The 20,228-nt window shown below is 47.2% G+C and overlaps 1 protein-coding gene across 4 annotated transcripts in view; it reads right to left on the minus strand.

Annotated features, from left to right (window-relative positions):
- DZIP1 (DAZ interacting zinc finger protein 1) overlaps positions 1-20,228 on the minus strand; it is a 47,550-nt gene that overhangs the window by 7,329 nt on the left and 19,993 nt on the right. For 3 of the 4 annotated variants that reach the window (XM_045839220.1, XM_045839219.1, XM_045839218.1), the window contains 9 exons: positions 16,665-16,805; positions 15,954-16,002; positions 14,560-14,616; positions 12,907-12,963; positions 8,976-9,035; positions 4,716-4,858; positions 1,425-1,587; positions 1,004-1,133; positions 345-398 (listed from right to left, as the gene is read on the minus strand). In XM_045839220.1, the coding sequence (XP_045695176.1) occupies positions 345-398; positions 1,004-1,133; positions 1,425-1,587; positions 4,716-4,858; positions 8,976-9,035; positions 12,907-12,963; positions 14,560-14,616; positions 15,954-16,002; positions 16,665-16,805 (854 nt within the window). The remainder of the gene's footprint in view (positions 1-344; positions 399-1,003; positions 1,134-1,424; positions 1,588-4,715; positions 4,859-8,975; positions 9,036-12,906; positions 12,964-14,559; positions 14,617-15,953; positions 16,003-16,664; positions 16,806-20,228) is intronic. The other variant, XM_045839221.1, reaches the window with a different exon arrangement.

Raw genomic sequence — 20,228 nt, forward strand, 5'->3', positions numbered from 1 at the left:
AAGTACCCCTGACCACACCGGCACGGACCCAGCCGATAAAAGTCATCATAATCCCTTTCATCTATTGAGCTCGCTGGAATCAACTGGACACCGAGGGGGATCGTGGAAGCGACTCCAGGTGATCCCACGTCTCCATGGAGGCCGCCATGCGACAAGCGCTATTAAATCATGCAAAAACTAATGAAGAAACAAGGAAACGCCCCAGAGGAGTAACACATAAATGATGACAGTGGACAGTCAGGGCTTCGGCTGACCGTAACGAGCACGCTCGTTTACGATGAACGGAATGGTCAGTGAAAAGAGTTTTTTAAATGACCTCTCCGCTCCCCACCCCAAGTACTCACGTAATACTTGAAGACTTCCTGGGAAAATGATCTTCCATGACATTTTTCTTAATTCTAAAAAAAAAAACCAACAACAGAGAACTACTTCCAAGCAGCACGAGTCAGTAATGTAATTCAATACAAATTCCATGGAATTGGTGATTTGTGCGTCTGATGCACATTAGAGGGGACGAGCAACGGCCAGTCTCCACGCACCAGGGAGAGGCGGGCGGACGCGGCGGCTGCGACTCTCCGTGGAGCTAAAACCACTGCTGTGGGCTCCACGTCTGTGTCCCCCTAAAGTCACGTGTTGAGGCCCTACCCCTCCAAAGGGATGGCATCTAGAGATGGGGCCCCTGGGAGGGAATCAGGTTTATTTGAGGTCACGAGGGTGGGGCCCCATGCGGGGATTAGCGTCCTTGCAAGAAGACAAAGAGAGTCCAGATCTCACCACCCCCGACCCCAGGCCAGGGCAGCCAGGGGGCGGCAGTCCGCCAGCCTCAGAAGAAACCTCTTAATGACCCGGCTGGCACCCTGACCTTGGGCGTCCAGCCTCCAGAAGTGCGAGAAAATGAGTTTTTGTTGTGTAAACTGCCTGGTCCGTGATGTTTTATTAGGACCTCCTGAGCTGACCAAGATACACAGTAAATCAAAACATTCTAGCAGTGGAACATACTCACTTTGGCACAGACGTTCTCTCCGTGAAAACGGGTCTTTGTTTAACCAACTGTCTGCTTTTGGGAGGGAACTGTATTGCTTTGGACGCTTCTCCCGTTGAAAAGGTGTCCAGGTGAGAAGCAGAGTTCCTGTCTGGAAGAGTGTGTCTCTCATGAGTCTTCGTTGCAGGAAAACGCAGGAGAAAGACTACAACACTGGCTGTGCCGGCGCGGAAACCAGCCAGCCCGACTCTAGGGTCTGGAGCCCACACCACGGGGGGTTTTTAATGTAAAAACAAAATTAAAAACCCGACAACCCTTAATGGTTCGGACAGTAATAAAGCGTCAAATTCAGTGCCAGAGTTTGGGAACCATTTAAAACCATGAAAAGGTGGGTGGATTTCACTCCCATCTGCAGATGGGACGGCGGCTGTGACAGGCTTACCCGAAGACAGTGACGCCCTCTCATCGACTTTACAGCTGACCTGATGCTCAAGGGTTTCTCGGATTTGCTGGAAGTTAGGTATCTGTCTCTCCAGGTCACGTCTTTTTGATTCCATGGTTCTGAGCACTCTGTGCAATTGGTCGCTGGAAATACCGCGTGTATCCTGAAGGAATAAAATGCTGATTCAGTCAATGATCCTGGGATGTTCTTCATTTCATGTGCATTTGTCAGCATTCACTGTGCCAACCTTTCATGCTTTCTGCCACATGTAAGGTGGAAGATGCCCCAACATATAACATAGTGTGTGGGCCCCAAAAGGAGCTCACGGTGCAGTGGGCACACGAGGCGTGTGTTGTCTGTGGCTGGTTGGCAGGACTCAGCTGTGGATGCACACAGAATGCATGTGTGACTGACTGACCAGCAATGAAAGGTGTGAGGTGAGCCCACAAGGGAGACAGGAGTTCCACAAAGAGAGGCTGTCAGAGGCGCCAGTGGCCAGAGGCGGCTAGAGGGGAGGACCAGGCTGTGCCCTGAAGGATGGGTGGAGTCACAGCAAAACAGAGGAGTATTCCGGTGGGAAGGGCCTGGAATAGGGGCAGGAAAGGCAGGGATCAAGGCAGAGGTAGTCGAGGCACGTCCAGGGACTGATGCCGGTAGGGAATGGGCGAAGAGCAGAAAAGGGGACTGAACGCCAGCGTGCAGAGCTTCAAGATTATACCATAAGTAAAAGAAGGCCGTCTGAGGTTTCCGATTATGAAAATAGCATAATTAAAAAGGTAATTTGAGAACATTCATCTGGATTCAATGACAGAAAGACTCGTTAAAAGGCCGCTCATCAGGAGCAGTGTCCCACGTGCTCCCGCATCCCATCTCCCCAACACTTCCCCCTCCTCCCGGCTTCCGGCCACAGGAAGCGGCCCCGCCCCCCACCCAGGTGCCCCATAGGAACTATCATCAGATCCAGCGCCGCCTCCAGGGAGAACAGAGAAACCTTCTCTGACCTCGGTCATTCCATCCCCTCTTCCTCCCCTTCACTGCACGTCCCACACTCGATCCTCATGGACCTACCACCGGTCGGCACGAACAGCTGTTCCTCGCCTATCATCCTACGCCCTGCCGCTGAGTGGAAATACCCAGTACCGACCTGACGCCAGCCCCTCCTAAGTAGTGCACAGAATTTAGGGCCATTCCCATCGGAATCCCAATAGGGCTTATTGTGGAACTGCAGAAGCTGTTTCTAAAGTTCACTGGAAAACAAAATATGGAAGTGCCAAGAACCTTTTGAACTAAGAAGACTAATGAATGAGGCGTGGCCTATAGCAGATATTAAAATACAGAACAAAGCTACTGCCATTAAATCAGTATGCTGTTGGCGAAGGAATACAAAAAGGCGGGATAAAACAGATGAAAGTCCAAAAAAAAATTCCAAATGCATATAGGAATTCCATATATGATAAAAGGGCCATTTCAAATAAATGGGAGAAGAGTGGATTACTCAACAAATGATTTGGGGACAACTGACCCAACTGGAAATAATATTAGATCTCCAACTCATTGCTTCCAAACTTAATTGCTTCCAAACTTGTTAAAGCCCTGACAGAAAAAGAAGGCAATACATGTTTTTATAATCTTGGGATAAAAGGAAATGTCCCAAATAAAACATAAAACCCCCAAACCACATGCAAACAGCCAACATGGAAACCACAAAGCAATTCACGTGGGAATTACTGACATTCACGAACGTGATTGGGTTCCACTGCCCTGAGGGTGGTCAAAATCCACCTGAAAAGAGTGGCAACACTAATGCGAAGCAACTGAAACTCTCACACACGGATAGGAATAGTGTAAACTGGTGCAAACATAAGAAAAACTTGAAGGACTATTTGGTTATACCTATTCGAATCAACCATGCATACTCTTAGACCCCGAAGTTTCATTCCCGCATAGGTATCCAGTGAAAGGAATGCCCGTGTCCGCCAAAAGCTATGTGTAAGAATATTATGGTTCAAAAGAGGCTCAAACCAGAAATCTAAATGTCTGTCAACAGGAGAGTAAATAAAATGTACATATTCAGTCAATAAACTACAACACTACAAATCACTGCTAAATGATATGAATCTTACACACAAAATCGTAAGCAGAAGAACCCATCCACAAAATGCTACATGACGTGTGATTTCACTCATAGGAAGTTCAAGGACAAGTAAAATTAAGTCCGAATAGCCATTATTTCTTGTTGAAGAATAAGGGATGATAGTCACTACGCAAAGGCAAAAGAGTGGCTTCTGGAGTATTGAAAATGATCGATCTCTTGATCTGGGTTATAGTTACAGATCACACACACACCCATACACACACACTTTGACAAATCCTTATACACATGTATGTGTACATGCATATGCACACAGGAATACATATGTGAACACACACACCTATATAGACATATAGCTACACACACATACATATAGATGTGCATATACACAGACCTATTTACGCAAACACCAAAACATTCATACGCATAAACACACATGCACAACCCACTATACATGTGCACATGCCTGCACACACATGCACGTGTGGACAAAAGCAGGTTTACAATTGTGAGTATGCAAACCAGAGTTTATTCTTGTACCATTATTGATTAATTATTGTATTATTTCCCATTGTAACAACTGTAAACCTATCTTCGTCCACCTCTGTACTTTTGCACACAAACATGTATGCACACACACATATACAAATACATACATGTAGGTATACAAATTCAAGTTGCTTCCTTAAGATTCATGCATTTTATGCATGTCAATAAAAAGGTAGAAAGCAAAGAATATGTATATCTCTATCTATCTATCTATCTATCTATCACATGTACTGGAACTATTCAACCTGGCAAAAACCTTGAAGTAGAATTCACTCATCCGTTCATTTAACAAGGACTGCTGAAGTGCCATCACCATAGAAGACAACAGTTTGGAGTTCACAGCAGGACGCCAGCAGCACCACTGCTGTCCAGGTGCCAGCCTGGCCCCTTCATTACCAGCTGTGACCCGAAGCAAGTTCCTTCACCCCTCTGTGAAGGGGAGGTGATGTCGTCCCTCACCTCAGAGATGCATTTCTATGTGTAAATGGTTTAACATCCATGAGGCTGTCAGAACGGTGGTGCACTAACCTCCAGCCTCCTAACGTGGACAGAACTCACATACCTCCTTCTCGTCCCTGATTCTCTCTTATTTAGAAAACCAAACCAAACCAAACCAAACCAGCGAATATTCCAAAACTGAATGAACTTACCGCATTAATCCCTAAGGTTTCCAATTTTCGCACCAAACTCTCCTCCAAGATTGTTCTTATTTTCTTGGTGAGAGAAGGGTTATTCTTCAAAGCCTTCTTGAAGTGGTTCTTGTGGTTATTTAACTTCTGTTCATTCTCCCTTCCTGAAATGAGGTTTTGAAAAACGTGTTAAAAGACAAACAAATGCATTAAACCTCTAAGTAGAAAATGATAATATGCAACTTTTAAGCAGCAAGTGAGCATCTGTAATCTTTTCGGTTTGGGGATATTTTAGTCATTCAGCATGTATACGATGCTTAAGTACTGCAGCTTTTAAAATGTTGTTAAGTCAGGTGCAACACTGCAAATGTCTTTAGAGACTCTTTCTTAATCACTTAACCAAATTGTAGCTAGATAAATAATGCAAGAAGTGCGTGTCTAAAGAAGCACAATGAAAAAAAACCTTATTTAGAAGTTTAATGTTTTATTCTGAAACAATTATTTTATTGCTCCTGGATAATTCATTTCTCCTACATTCAGTTAGAATTTATGTAACGTTTTATGAAGAAAAAGCTCAATTTATTTTAAATAAGTATTTATAAAGTAAATTTAGTAGAAGTTTATATAAAATTTCAAAATGTGAAAATATCCTTCTTAAAATATTTACCAAAATGAAAAAGAGGTTAACAGAAGTCTTAGGCAAAGCACACTTTGTTTAAAACAACCCTTCATTAAAAAGAAAGAAAAAAATAACAGGCCAGGTTCTTCTAGCTTTTCCTTGCCCATTCCTCTTTTATTCCCTCACTCAAACACACCTAGTTCAAGCAAGTCCCGAGAAAGGGTGTCATCACGCAACCTTGAAGCAGCGCCTGACGTCCAAGGAAGCGGGAAGCTTAATGAAAGGGACCTGACGCAGGGCAGTTGCGAACCCTCGTGAAGGCCCAGAGGCTGACCTGGGAGACACAGCAGTGTCTCTCGTTTTGGAGTCCAGCCTTCTAATCTCTGAGCAGGGGCATTTCACCGAGTCAGGGTGGCACCGGATGCCACAGCCTGAGTCTGGGGCTGTAGACACCCCTTCCCCTTCCCCGCGGCCTCAGCCACCTCAGCAGGAGGGATGTGTAGGTATCGGGCATCTGGATTTGCAGACCCTAAGCCAAATAAATGCCTTTGGTTAAGAAGTTTTCTAAATGCTAGTTCAATTCCAGTAGCGGAGACTATGTCTGTTCATCAGCAACCGGTTTTGCTGACAGCGGAATTAGTCAAATTACTATTTGTACATTAAGAAAGAGGAAATATCCTGCATGATGATGCTTTTCTATACTTCACTACTTGTGGGTTGCTAAACCAAAATGATAAAATTTTCTTTGATTACATATGATTAAAGGTCAGAAGTCATCTTAAACATTATACTCTCGGCACTTAGGCTGCCGTCTTTCCAGCCTCTGTTCTCCAGTGTCCTGAAACCACCCCGAAAAGGTACTGCCCATACACAACCAACCGTACATCACAGAAACCGACCGTACATCACAATCTGGAGGGCTCGGTCACAGCCACGGCTGTGTCGCTGACTTTGGCTGTTAACTGGCCACCACGTCTACAACTATCCAGAGCTAAAAACAGAAAGAGGAACCAAGAGACAGTCTGGGAGTCACAGTGCTACCGCTGACGTACAGACACGCCCTGTCCTGGTTCTGCCGAGATCGCGCAGCAGCACAGCCCGAAGAAAAGATGCAGGCCCCGTGTGCCGAGAGGGACAGAAGGAGACATGCAAGGTCCAGGGTTGCGTGGAACAGTCGTATCTTAGAAGAGTTATAAGGTCTTTGGTAACAGTCACTGAATTCACTGTTGATTGATCCGGGTTCACCTTCAACCAGGACAAGCTCCTTTTGGTGACTTAGTTTCCCCAATGACCACGGATTAAACATTTGCTTCTGTTCTCCAACTCCCTTTCTATGTTGGCAGTGGCTTTGGAAAGCCCTTTATGAATCATTCGAAGGCCCTTGGTTGGAAAGACTCTTACAAAGCTGTAGCTGGCTGACGGAAGGATGCAGAGTGGACAGGAAAAAGAAGAAGAAGAACGATCAAGTTTTCAAGTAAAGATGGAGTTAATCATTTGAAAACCAAAAATTGTGAAAGATTTTAGTTAAAGCACGTACTGCCCACCAACATGAACAGAAGACAACTTTCTAGACATCGCCACTTCCTCTCATGGCAAAGGGGAAAGCTTATGAAAGCCAACTGCCAAGGCACAACAGCCTACACGTGATCAGTTCTATCCGCGGCACAACACAGCATTTGTGGGAAGCAAATAATTGCAGCACAAAGCAAACAGTAACACCCGAAAGCAGAATTTCTGAGCTGGAACGGACTTTGTCAGGTAGCAACGAACCTCCTGACTTTTCACAGGAGGACACCGAAACCAGAGAGAGACCCCTCAGGCCGCCGGCTGGTCCCGCACAGCCTGGACCAGCTCCATCACTGTGTTCTCTGTGTGCAACTATGGGAAGCAGAAAACCCGGACTTAACTCCAGCCTCGTCATGAATCAAACTCAGTGACTTGGGGCAAGCTCCTCATCCCCGCTGCAAGTTTCTGAGTAATCAAATGGCCTCCAACACCCGCTCCTGGCCCTCACACTCGAACACCGTACACACAGCCAGATCAAGGACGCCTCTCCACAACCGTCCGCAGGGAGGGATGCAGGAAGGGTCTCCCCGAGGAGCTGCTTCTTGGTGACAGCCGTGCTTTGCAAACCCCTGCCGGAGGGACTGGCTGCACAGGCATTATCTGCAAAACGTGAGCCCAGGCTGCGGGATGTACTGGTGGCAGTTAACCTGGCTGCGGGCGGGCGGGGTCTGCAAAGGCCCCGCCAGGACGTGGTCGCCGTCTCTGTCACGCTGCCTTTGGACCCTGGGGTGCTTTTCATGGCCCTCAGTACTTCCTCCCACGAGAGCTGCGCCTGAACCCAAGGAGGGTGGCAAAGATTTCCTTTCCCTCTCTGAGTCTCCAAATGTGGCAACAGTCTACGATGGCGTTTGTGGTCGGTGACCCCCACCTCACGCCCCAGGTGTTCCGGGTAGAAGAACTCTTAAAAGAAACACGGGCAGGATGATGCTGCGGGTGGAACCTGGCGCCCACGTGGTGACGGTGGACCAATCACGATCCCTTTTGGAACCCAGCTGACTCAGGTTTTTTTCAATGGATGTGAACTATATGACCCAAGGCTCCAGTCTGGACCTCTTTGATGAACCTCCTGACACGCCTCATGAATTCTCCAGACAATAAGATATTCTGTGTTCCAGGCCCCAATAAATGATACGTAAGCAAGAGAAAGCCTGTTACTTGAAACTAAAATGAAAATACACAACATATAGTTACGGATGTCCCTGATCTAGTCACTTCTCGATTTGTAGCCTCCTGAAAAAATTTTAAAAAGTGTCTTCTAGAACAGGGAAGTTATAATAAATATTAAGACTTCATGTATTAGAATATATCATTTTACTTCTCATCCTAACAAAGGTGACAAAATCAGTGCCCTTATAAATATTAAGAGTTTGCTTCTTCTAAAGAAGTGATAGATGATAAAGCCTTATTATTACTAAGGGGAAGATGATGATAAACTGATTCAAATATAATTTTAAAAACTACAAGTCTAGCATTAGAAAGTATCTTAATAATATACAATGACTTTCATAAGCTTCAAACATTAATTTCTAGAAAATAATTTTGAGAACAGCCGAATAAACTGAGTAAGCAGCAACATTTTAAGCATCTCCCCAAACCCATAACAGCTCCCAAATTCCACCCAAAACATTATTCTGCACATAAATATTCCACATTCAGAGCTTAAATATTATGCTTTCCTTTCTATTAAAAACAACGTTTGAAGTGAACGCATCACCCATGAGTTCGTGTCACAGATCCAGGATATGAGAAATAACCAGTGACACGAATATTTTTGTAGCATCTGGTGCCCAATACGTGTCAACTTGTCATCCGATCAGAAAATATCTGTACTGATATAAAGGCTTAAATTTTTTTCTCAAGTTCCCTGGCACAGGGAGCCAAGAACACAAAGAAAGCAGGGGGAAATCTAACAGCACGTTACAGAGGCAGGGTGACCATGCACTGCACACAGATTGAAAATAGGATCCAAACCTCAACATCCTCCCTCATTTTGACACAGTGTGGTAAGAACCCCGGGTTGCATTTTTCAGGCTTGGGTTTTAGCACCTAGATAGCCCACCTGTGCAGGGACGAGCCCTGAGCAAGCCCTCTGTTACCTTTTTCCTCCTCTGAAAGTTCTTCTATTGGCTCCAGTATGTGCGACGAGAATGCCTGTTCTACTGACGAGGAAACATAAGGACAGCACAGACAGGACAACAGCAAAGTGAAATTAGTTTCCTTTCAAACCGCGTTGAAAGCCGTAGTTCCGCAGTACGCTAAGCATGCCTGAGAGAGCGAGAATTTCCTGGGAAACCATATCCTGAGGCAGTCAGTGAAAGCTACTCTTTTTCATGGCGTCAGCTCTTTCTCCATATTTTCCATCGATTCCACTCTCAGGGTATTATATTTTTAAATAATTAAATGAAGGCTTTGCATTCATCCACCTCGTGCCTGACAGGATTCTTTTAATGCACGAGGACACTACTGGACTGGGTGATTAAATAGAAAATTAAGGAAAACATTCCATTCCCAAAGATACAAACCATAAAAAACTTCCCGAGCCCTGGGATTCCCACTTCTCACGAGCACCAGAGTCTTCAGGGGGCAGGGCCAGGCTGGTAAAGGGCAAAAACAGGTGTCCCTAGGGCCAGGAGCCCGAGGGACAGTACGAGGACTAAGACCCACTCCTCAGTACTTCCCTGTCCCCAAACCATGTTCAAGACCTAGTTCTGCTCCAAGAGGCACCAGGGCAAGGCTGAAGACAAATGACAGATGAAGGTGGCCTTGTCCCAATCCCACCCCAGGACAGTGGCGGGGAAGACAAAGGTCACTGTGCAGACGCAGGAAGCCCACAGGCAGCCTGGGTAAAGCCCAACCCCACTCTGTCAATAGAGAGTAGGTCCCTTCCAGGGAAGGTCAGGCTGTGGCCGAAGGTCTAACACGGCAGTCAGGCATCAGGCCTGGAATGAAATGTAACCAGGGAGTCTCGTCCAGGGGGGGCGCACGGTTCACTCATCTTCGGCTTGGAGACTGACTCGGGGCACCTCCCCGGGGAGCTCCGCACCTGCACCCGCAGGGCAGAGGTTACTTCATTCTGCCCGCAGACCCCAGACCCCGTGCGAGGTGAGGATAATAATGGCCAATAATGAGCGAGGGCTCGGCAGGTTGCCAGGCACGGGGTTTGCATGTCATTCGTGCAGATTAAAAACAGCTCCCACATTAAAAGTCTGGCTTTGAATTTATTCACGGGTATTTCTGGTAGCCTACTTTAGGCATTAACAAATACACACACATATAACAGGTATATATATATGTATATAATGTTTAGGTATATATAAATAGGCTCTTGTAGCTTGGCCAGTGCCCTTAGCCAACATATTTAGCATTGGCTATATGGGAGAAATGCATTTTAAACTGCTTTCACATAAACTTTCGGGACACAGACTCTTAGTAAGTAGGAGTCCACTTTAATTTGAGATAGGAACACTATCTGCTAAGGATGAAGTCCATCCACGCACCACGACTGCAGGACATCCAGGTTTAAAGACACACAAACAGACTATTGTACTAGTTTGAACTGCTGAAAGTAGAAATTTTAGGACAATTTTAGGTTTTTTATCTCACACGGTGTATTATTTTATTGTACTTCATGAGAACAACAAAAATAAGGTTACGGGGTGAAAGTTCTATACAATCTCAAAAATCCTCATTATACATTTACTATCATTATGTTACTGGAATAATTCCATGACTCAGGTCTCTCGAGTTGGGAAAAACTGTCAAAATTCGGACTTTTCCTGGGGTGGGGCTCCACAATGCCACAGGAACAGGCCCGGACAGATGTGGTCAACTCAGCGGTTGCCTCGAGCCGTCTCAACCAACCTCATTTCCTCCAAATCTCTTCTGCCGGCCTACTCTGTGCTCAGCCAAATCATTCATCTGCACCGGAAGTTAACATCTAGTGCTTTCCTGCTGTCTTCTGCTTCTCTTTCTGCTTGGTTTCAGCCAAAGGGGGCAGCACCCCCACCCCACCCCCACACACACACACTCTGTCTTCCTGGGGCAACCCACACCTGCTACCTGTCATGCAATCCCGGCAGATTTGGAAGTGCGCATCCCAGCTCTAAAGCTCCACCACCCCTTGCCCGTCCCCCACCCCCCATAAGATCTGCTGAGGGCCCCGCTGCAGGCCTGCCTCTCGGTCCTGCTGTTCTCTCACTGGTCTTGTCCGACAGCACTGCCGGCTGACCCTCCCACCTGCAGATCTCCGCCTCGGAGTCTGTGTCTCAAGGGACCCAACCTAAGACCATGAGCCACCAAAACAATCTTTACGCTCCAGGACCTCGTGGAGCTTTGAGACGGAACAAAAGGAAAGACAGAGGTACCAGGGCTAATTAACGTTATGCAATACATGGCTAGCCCTCCTCCCTGCACCCCTGACACAGGTGGGGCTGCAGGTAGGTTAGTGAGCCCCAGCTGAGCCTCCTCCCTGCTCCTGCCCACGGAGATACTCAGAAATCACCTTTGGTCCCAATCCAAGGATTGCAAACCGCGTGCCAGGTAGGGCTGGCATTTAAAACTAGCATTTCCATCGCAGCAGACACCAGCAGGAAGCCACGGTAGATTCATGCGGCCCTGGCCCAGTCAGGGCGGGGTCCAGATGGAACGCATCACTTTAGAACCAACAGGTCTGACAGGACCCTTGAACGAACCCCAGGTAGCCTGGCATACAGACTGTGTGTGTCCTTTAGCAGGCACCAAAAATATAACACAGAGAACATGTGGTCCGAATATAATGCTCTACAAAGAGCCAACTATACCAAAGTGGAAAAAGGAGCAACAGAAAGCAGACACTGCTGAAGTACAAAGGAGAAGTGGCCAGCGACTGCTTTCTAAAAGTCAACTTCAGGAAAGGAGGCAACAGAGACATTTTAGGAGCCTGATCTAAAACAATAGCAATAGAGAATAATGCCAGAGAAAACCATTTTTTATTTCAACAGTAAGGTAAACTTCTGTAAGTCCGACACACATTTGATCTGTTAACTGGTCCAAAGGGAAAAAAACCCCACACGTCCTACACACGTGTAAACAACAGCATCCGGTGTGCGGGGAATCTGCCCCACATCCCGTGAGCCCGCGCTCCAGGGAACAGGTCCACCTGACATGATCTCAGGGAACAAAACTAAAGGGCAACACACACCTCACAGGTCACGCAGTCAGTGGAAAGAATTCCAAAGGCCATCGTCTACAGACCACGGTATTTATGAAGCCAGAAAGTTCGACTCGACTGATTGTGGATTTCAGTTTAATTAAAAGGCTGAAAACAAATGCAGAATGGAGGAGTTGCTGGGTAAAACCAGAAGGAGGTGGGCTTCCCTCAGTCCTGACTCCTTTGGGATCTACAGCGAGACCACAGGACAATAATTTGTTTAAAACCATACTGTACAAACTCTCAGTACCTCACCGCACAAAAGGAAAATGTGGCTACAAACAGTCCCCTATCTGCTGGATCACGTAATCACAGTGACCGCCCCAGTGGCCCGGGCCAACAGCTGAATCCTCTGATTTCATCCAGCGGCTCCTCCTTTTTTTTTTTCTTTGGTTTCTATCACATGTCTTTTTTAGATTTTTTTTTTCCCCAGCCAGTCACAGAAACTGTTTGTTCAAAAAGCTGCCTTGCTGCTGCACTAAAAGTTATAAAAACAGTCACAGATGCCCTGTGGCATGTGCTGGTTGGCTGGGCGAGAAAGTCACCCTCTCACCCAGGATCTGCCACTCGCCTTTCCACCGAAAACCATAGATAATGGAAGTACTACTCCAAGGTGAAATTTCTGCTTCTGAGTCCAGCGTATTTTATACTTCACGGCTTCCGTGGCTATATTCAGTTTATGATATTAAGTAGAGAGGTTAAGTTTTATTAACTGTTTTACACTCACTAAAATGTTTGTCTTGCACAATTACCCCCACAGAAAAGCACTTTCAGTTAATAAGTGATCTAACTCAGGGTGGAAACTGCACATAAAACGCCGAGACTTTGCTGAAACGTACCATGTGCCGCTGTGAGACTCGACTTAGCCTCCAGAGCCGGTGGGGCTGGGGCAGTCACTGAAACAGCATAAAAAAAAAAGTCCATGATTAAAGCGTAAGTCTCCGAAGGTGATGATAACCACATACGACTCAAATCAGTCAAGGTATAAACAGACCATAGGGCACAAATGTTTCAAATGAATCTAAACCATTTTTCAAATAATAGTTTTATTGAAATATAATTCACCCCTTTAAATTAGACAATTCAGCAGGTTTTAGGATATCCACAGAGTTGCGTGAAGGGGAGCAGAGTCTGCCACCCCAAACTATGCCTCTTTGGGGTGTTGATGACTTCAGGTTGGTTCATTTTAACCAGAAGTTACTGAGTTTGGAAAACTGAAGTCTATGGGACATACCAACCCACCACCTGTGTTTATAAATAAAACTTTATTGGAACACACTACTGTTCCACTATTATGCCAAGTAGAATGAAAAGTATGCACAAGAAGCCCTGGCTGGCGTAGCTCAGTGGATTGAGCACGGGCTGCGAACCAAAGTGTCGCAAGTTCGATTCCCAGTCAGGGCACATGCCTGGGTTGCAGGCCACGGACCCCAGCAACCGCACATTGATGTTTCTCTCTCTGTCTCTATCTCCCTCCCTTCCCTCTCTAAAAATAAATAAATAAAATCTTTAAAAAAAAAAAGACCCCTCTATTAGTAATTAAAAAAAAGTATACACAATAATAACTGAGTGTCTCTGGCCCTTTCATCCTCCTCTTCAGAGAAGATGTATTTCAACGTGTTATTTTCCTCATTTCATAAGATGGAGTCCAGCTGCTGCTCTCCCCTCAGCCCTACTCTCCCCATTGAAACCACCGCCCCCTCTCCGGCTCCTCTCAAGCGCGGCACACTCCAAAAGCAACAGCAAGAGTCCTCGAGACGCATCTCTGATGACTGGGTGGTTTAAAACCATTAGCATTTTCGGGTTGGTGGTGCCAAGTTCGCAGTCACCTTCATCCCTGTTCTTTCCTCCTTACGCAGCCCCGGACCCTCCCGTCATAATCAGACCCCCGTTCACAGGCAAGTCCTCCCTTGCCCAGGACCACTGCTCCCTGACTTGCTCCCCCCTTACCATGTTCCTGAAGGGAAACAAAAATATCTCCAATTCAGAAAACCACCTGTCAGACTCTGAACAGTACAGACGATGTCCTTTGGGACGATGACCAAATCCTGACGGCTCTGGGAGACAGCCGTGCGGAGCTGAACTCCAGGGAGGGACACAGGGAACGTCGGTTGGTTCAAAGCCTGCGACCCCGAGAGTCTTGGGGAGGCCACCACGGGGTGGCCACTGCCCAGTCACATCCCCACACGGTGGGCTACCTCGGGAAACCCAAAAGGACAGGCTGGAGGGAGGCCGACGAACACGTAGTCGCCCCTCTTTTAGACAAACTGCAAAGTAACGGGGACGGCTAACCTAGGTCACTGCTGAGACACACGGGCATTTACAGTCTAGGGTGTCAGAACTAGGCGAGAGCCAGGACTCCAGATAGATCACTATGTCATCTCCAAACACACTGGTTTTCACAGCAAAGTCTCTGAAAATAAGGGGTGATATATTGGTTCAGCACTTAACAAAATGTTTTTTAAAGCTCTGAGCTTATCATAGAAACTTACGAGACACTGCTGAGGCAGCTGGCTTAGGTTCAAAAGTCTGCCATGTTAAAGAATTCCCTGAAATAACAAAAAAATGAATTAATAACAAAACTGAAAAGCTATGGGTTATATCTTGCCAGCACTTATTCTAAACTCTTCCCCCCACAAAACGACAAATGAACTTTATCAACATATGGTGACTCACCCAATTGAGTAAAAGTGTTTAAGAAATCCTTATAAGGCTAACTTTTCCTACAAATAATTTGCAGTTAAATATTTATGCTATCTAAGCAACTACACAGGTGTTCCTCACCATCTGAATTCTCATCCTCAGAGAGAAGTTACAGGGAACCACAGTCCTCCCCAAACCGTCGTCTCCAAACAAGAAGGAGATGAGTGTGTGACTCCGCGTTCCCTGAGGCTGCTGGACCAGAGAGACACCACGCTCGTACGCCCCCGCCATTCCCCAGCCAGGTAATACCAGGTGGACACAGATGCCTTCACAGCCCAAGCCGCGCAGGGAATGAGGCTGGGATCACGTGGGTGGAGACCAGGGCGGAAGGCAAGCTTTCAGTTTTACTGTGAGGCCTCGTCCTGGCTGCCAGTGTCCTCTCTCGACTACCTCCCGACTGATAGACAAATGGATGCCTCCCCTGCTAGTTAGTAGGCGGCGTCTGCCCTCACTATGCTGAGAACTAACATTTAACCCCAAACAGCTGCGACTGAGAGTAAGGAGCAAGCCCCTATGGCACTTTAAAACAGTTGGGGGATAAAAGGCGATGAACAGGGACTCGATTTGGGGTGGCGAACACACAACACAGTGCAGATGACACATTGTAGAACTGTGCGCCTGAAACCTGTACAAACATTTTGTTAAATAGTGTCACCCCCCCAAAATTCAACAGGAAGATAAAAAGATTTAAAAAATAAAATAATTGAGTTTAATATCAATAACAATAGCCAACGCCCATGAATGTTTAACAGGTGTGCTTTTCGCACGCTCTCTCCCGAGTAACCCCTGTAAGAAGCCTCAGGTGTAGTTGTTATCAATTTTCCAACTTGAGAGCGGAGGAAACTGAGGCACAGCCTCACCAAGCTACAGAGGGCCAGAGGTGGGGGTTGAGCCCAGCCTGCCTCCAGGCCCTTTCGGTCCATCCACTGCCCACGAGCACAGGGGTAAATGACTACTCAGAACAACAGTGTTCTCTAAAACATCGAGAAGACCCTTGAAAAATAGTTCAGGTATTGAACATTCGTTCAGCTTTCTGGACTGTGATGACAGATCTCCCAGCCTGAAGCCAGCAGAGGAATGCCAGCTTAGCGCCCACAATGCACAATCCCACATTCTCCCGACGCCCAGCGAACAGTTCCAGAGGCCTGCCCCGCCTCCAGCACGGGGCTCCCGGTCCGCTTACCTTTGGGTTCAATGACACTGTTTAATGGTTTACTGGTAAACTCTTTAATCTGCAAAGAGAAACAGTCTTCTAGCGATCCATGTTTGAAATCGCATAGGGACGCAATGGGTAATGGACAGACACTGGACTTAGGAAATGAACTGTCTCACAAAACCCTCCAGAGACACAGGGGGCACATGGACTTCAAAGACAAGGAGAAAGGTTTTATGAAAGCAGCATATGGATTCGGCTGCTTCTCAGACCAATTAGTAAAAGAAATCTTATTGCCCTGGCTGGTGTAGCTCAGCGGATTGAGTGCTGGCCTTCGAACCAAAGGGTTGCCGGTTCTGTTCCCAGTCAAGGCACATGCCTGGGTGGTGGGCCAGGTCCCCAGTTGGGAGGTGCGCAAGAGGCAACCACACATGGATGTTTCTCTCCCTCTCTTTCTCCCTCCCTTTCCCCTCTCTCTAAAGATAAATAAATAGAATCTTTAAAAAAAATTCTTATCAATCTTCAAATTTGTTCTGAATTCTAATTGAGTAACTCTGCTCTACAGTATTTTAAAATACCTTTTAAAAACAATTTGACTGAATTTACTTTATAAACGATAGGGAAAAAAGATTCCATTTTCTCTGTCTTGTCCAACTTACAAACGTTCTAAACTAAAAGCATGTTTCTTCGATAAACCGCACTGCTTAAAGAAAAACAGCACCAATTTACAGCCCAAAATACCTGCTGTCTCTGGCTGATAATCAGTTCATTCCGTTCCTGGAGTGTCTGCTCTTGCTCTTCGATCTTTTTCTTGTAGAAAACGTTATTGGCATTTAGATTGTCTATCACTAAGGTTCGCAGCTTCTCTATATGCGACAGGAGCTGGAAGAAAGATTCAGAAAGGCACCGGTCTGCAAACCACCCTGCAAATTGTCTTCTGCGGTCTCCATGTCTGTGCCCCGCCTCCCTTGTGGGCCTTATGTCGCCTGTGCACAGCAGGTCACGGAGTAGACCCTCTCATCACCGGGTACCAGGCCCCACATCATGGAAGACATTAGTAAATAATACTCGCGTGCAATCAAGCAGCCCCCAGGGCTTTAAGAAGTAAACCACCAAATCAAAAAGGAACAGCAGTGCACCTGTCAGAATGGCTACCGTCCAGGCCGTGGACAAGACCAAACTCTGGGAGGATGTGGGGCAGCAGGAGCTCATTCGATGTTAGGGGGGACGGCGAGGTGGTATGGCCACTTTGCAAGATAGTTTGGCGGTTTCTTACAAAATGACACATGCTCTTGCTACACAATCCAACAATCACGCTCCTTGGTGTTTACCCAAAGGAGATGAAAACTTATGTCCACATAGAAACCTGCACACAGATATACAGGGTCCGGCAGAAGTAAAGCCGGCCTGAGTGTGGTTGGGAGGGTAATAATTTATAGTGTTAATGTGAACATGTCCCCTAAAATGTCAGATGCTGTGCTTGAGTATGATATTGTTATGCTACAGAATTACATGCTTATGACTTTGTAGTTAAAAAGGGGCGTGATCTGTGCCGGACCCTGGATGGGGCAGCTTTATTCGTCATTGCCATCATTTGGAAGCATCCAAAATGCCCTTTACTAGATGAATGGATAAACAAACCGTGGCCCGCCCAGACAGTAGAATGGTATTCCAAATTAAAAAGAGATGAGCTATCCAGCCAGGGAAAGACTTGGAGGAGCCTTAAATGCATGTGACTGAGTGAAAGACGCCCATCCAAAAAGGCTCCATCCTGTAAGGTCCCACCCATGCGGCATTCTGCACAAGGGAAAAGTACAGCAACAGCCAGAAGGTCAGGGGTTGGGGGGCCGGGAGGGATGGACAGGACGCAGGCAGGGCGCAGAGGACGTTTAGGGCAGTAAAACCACTCTGTGTGGTGCTCTCACAGTGGGCACATGGCATCTGTCCACGCTCATCAGATGCAGAACACCAGAGCTGGCCCTCCAGTGAACTCTGGACTTCAGATGACAGTGACGTGTGGATTGGCGCATGCTCACCGACTGTAGCCAGTGCACTGCTCTGGTACAGAATGTTGACAGTGAGCAGGGGAGGCTGTGCTCTCAGGGCACATGGGCAGTGAGTGTTTAGAAACTCTCTGTACTTTCTGCTCAGGTTTGCTGCAAACCTAAAGCTGCTCTTAAAAAACCCCAATCACATTAAAAAACAAGCAATAGCAACAACAAAAAGTTAACGCTCTCAATCAATACACTGTGGCGGGGTTGCCCCCACGGAAGCGCTTGTGTGAGCTGGTACAGACATTGGGTTGAACCAAGCCACAAAGGTTTCCTGAGCGAGGACTAAAAATCCCCTGTCATGTCCCAGTGGATGCTAGGACTCTCCCCTGAGGAGGACACTGTCAAGAATCTTCGCTGCGTTGTTACACACCACTGGAAGAGTGCCCCCCCAAAGCATTGTGGGAAACACTGAGCTGGGAAACAGGAGTAGAAGCCAGTCAAGATGTCCAGGATGCTGAGTGCAAGTTTAGGATCAGCAATATGGGGAGTCATTCCGGGCCCCCGAAAGAAACAGGACACAGGAAAAACTAAGGGATGGCACCTGCCTAATATCAGCACTGAGACCTAACCACAAAGGTGCAGAGAAAGTTCACTGAGAGAGGAATGTGGTCATCCAAGCAAGGGGTAGCCAGGTCCCATTCCAGAAAGTGCGTGGGTCTCGAGCCCACCTGTTACGACCTCCTACCATCTCCAGTCTTCGCTCTTTCTCCCATCCATCCACATCACCCCACCCCTCCTTTCCTTATGCGACCCTTCTACAACTTCCCAAGCTCCAGAGAGTCTTAAGTTGGGTCAAAAGGGTATACCATGGTTTATCTGTGACTCCCTTTGAACTCCTCCCAATGTTATTTAAAAAAAAAAACAGGACTGCCAAGAACCTAGGTAAAGCAATAAAAAGTTGGCAAGCGCCACTTCCCTTAAACAGAGAAACACAATATGTGCATTGTAGGAACAGTAGGCACCAATCATGTGGAATAATTAATAGTCAGGGCTCGGGCAGAGATTACTAAAGCTGATTGCGTTCACCCCTCTGTGAGGGTTTAAGAGAAACGAAGGAAGAAGTGAGCCGCTTCGGAGCAAACAAAACCAGCAGGCAAGGGAGCAGCGTAGCCTGGCGGCAGCACGAACACCCACACCCCCGAGCTGGGAGCTGGAGCGCCTCACTCAGACCTGGGAAGGCCTTTCCTCCTTCCTCCGAACCACTAACAGCTGCTCCTTCTCTCTCCCAGGACTCGCAGTGGCAAGTGTGAAACTCTGTGACTTACGTTCCGTTCTGCCAGAAGGCCACTGAAATGCCCACAGCTGCCTGGAACCCAAGGAGCTTCGAGAAAGCGAGGGTTAAAACTCACCCACCCCCGTTGATAAGAAAGCCTCAATTCTGTCCCTAATAGCAAAGCTTTAAGATGCCTTCAACAATGGGAGTAGGACCTCAAATTTATCTAAGCGTGGTGAGTGGTTCAAACCTCGGATCCAAAACAGAACTATCTAGGCTTGTTTTTAGTGTGATCCCTTCCCCTCCCCGACCCTGCAAAATATGCGTGTCCCAGACTTACCTACTGACCGAGAATCTCACCCTGTAGAGGCACAAGTGTACTTTGGAAAAGAGTGTCAGGTCATTCTGAAGTGCAACCCTCCTCAGGAACAATCCTTACCTTCGAGCATCCCAAAGGACAGCTAGAATGCCCTTCCAGACAAGCAACCACTCCAGGTTGTCACTGCCCAGCGCCCTCCGCCTGCCTAAGTGCCCAACACCTGACAGGTGAGCACAGCAGCAAGGCAGACAAGCAGGGCCCCCAGGCAAAGAGGGCCTGGGGTCAAACACCAGACTCACACCGACAGACAACCCCCTTGCCCTGCTCTCCTGGGCCCTGCCACCAGCATCTCCCCGCCCACAGACACACGGCTGCATGGCCCCCTTTCCCGACACTGAGCAACCTTCCACATTTATTCAGCAGTCAATGGGTTGCAAGTCCATTGTAGGCACACTGGAACACGGGAGACCACAGTGGCAAACTAAGTAGATGGAGCCCCTCCCTCCCAGGGTGAGTGATCTGGCTGGAGACGTCAAAACTAAACAAGTCAACAAAGAAGCAAAAAGGGATGTAAAACAGTGATCAGAACAACACTCGTGAAGCATTGAGAATAACGAAGGGAGGGGACGACCTACTTATTGCAGAAGGAGCCGTCACGGGTGCGGCCTAAAGCAAGGCCGGAGGAGGGCGTGGGAGGCAGGAATCCAACACGGCTCAAG

Source organism: Phyllostomus hastatus, unplaced genomic scaffold (assembly GCF_019186645.2).
Source record: "Phyllostomus hastatus isolate PE091 unplaced genomic scaffold, TTU_PhHast_1.1 phas_contig_29, whole genome shotgun sequence".
NCBI lineage: Eukaryota > Metazoa > Chordata > Mammalia > Chiroptera > Phyllostomidae > Phyllostomus > Phyllostomus hastatus.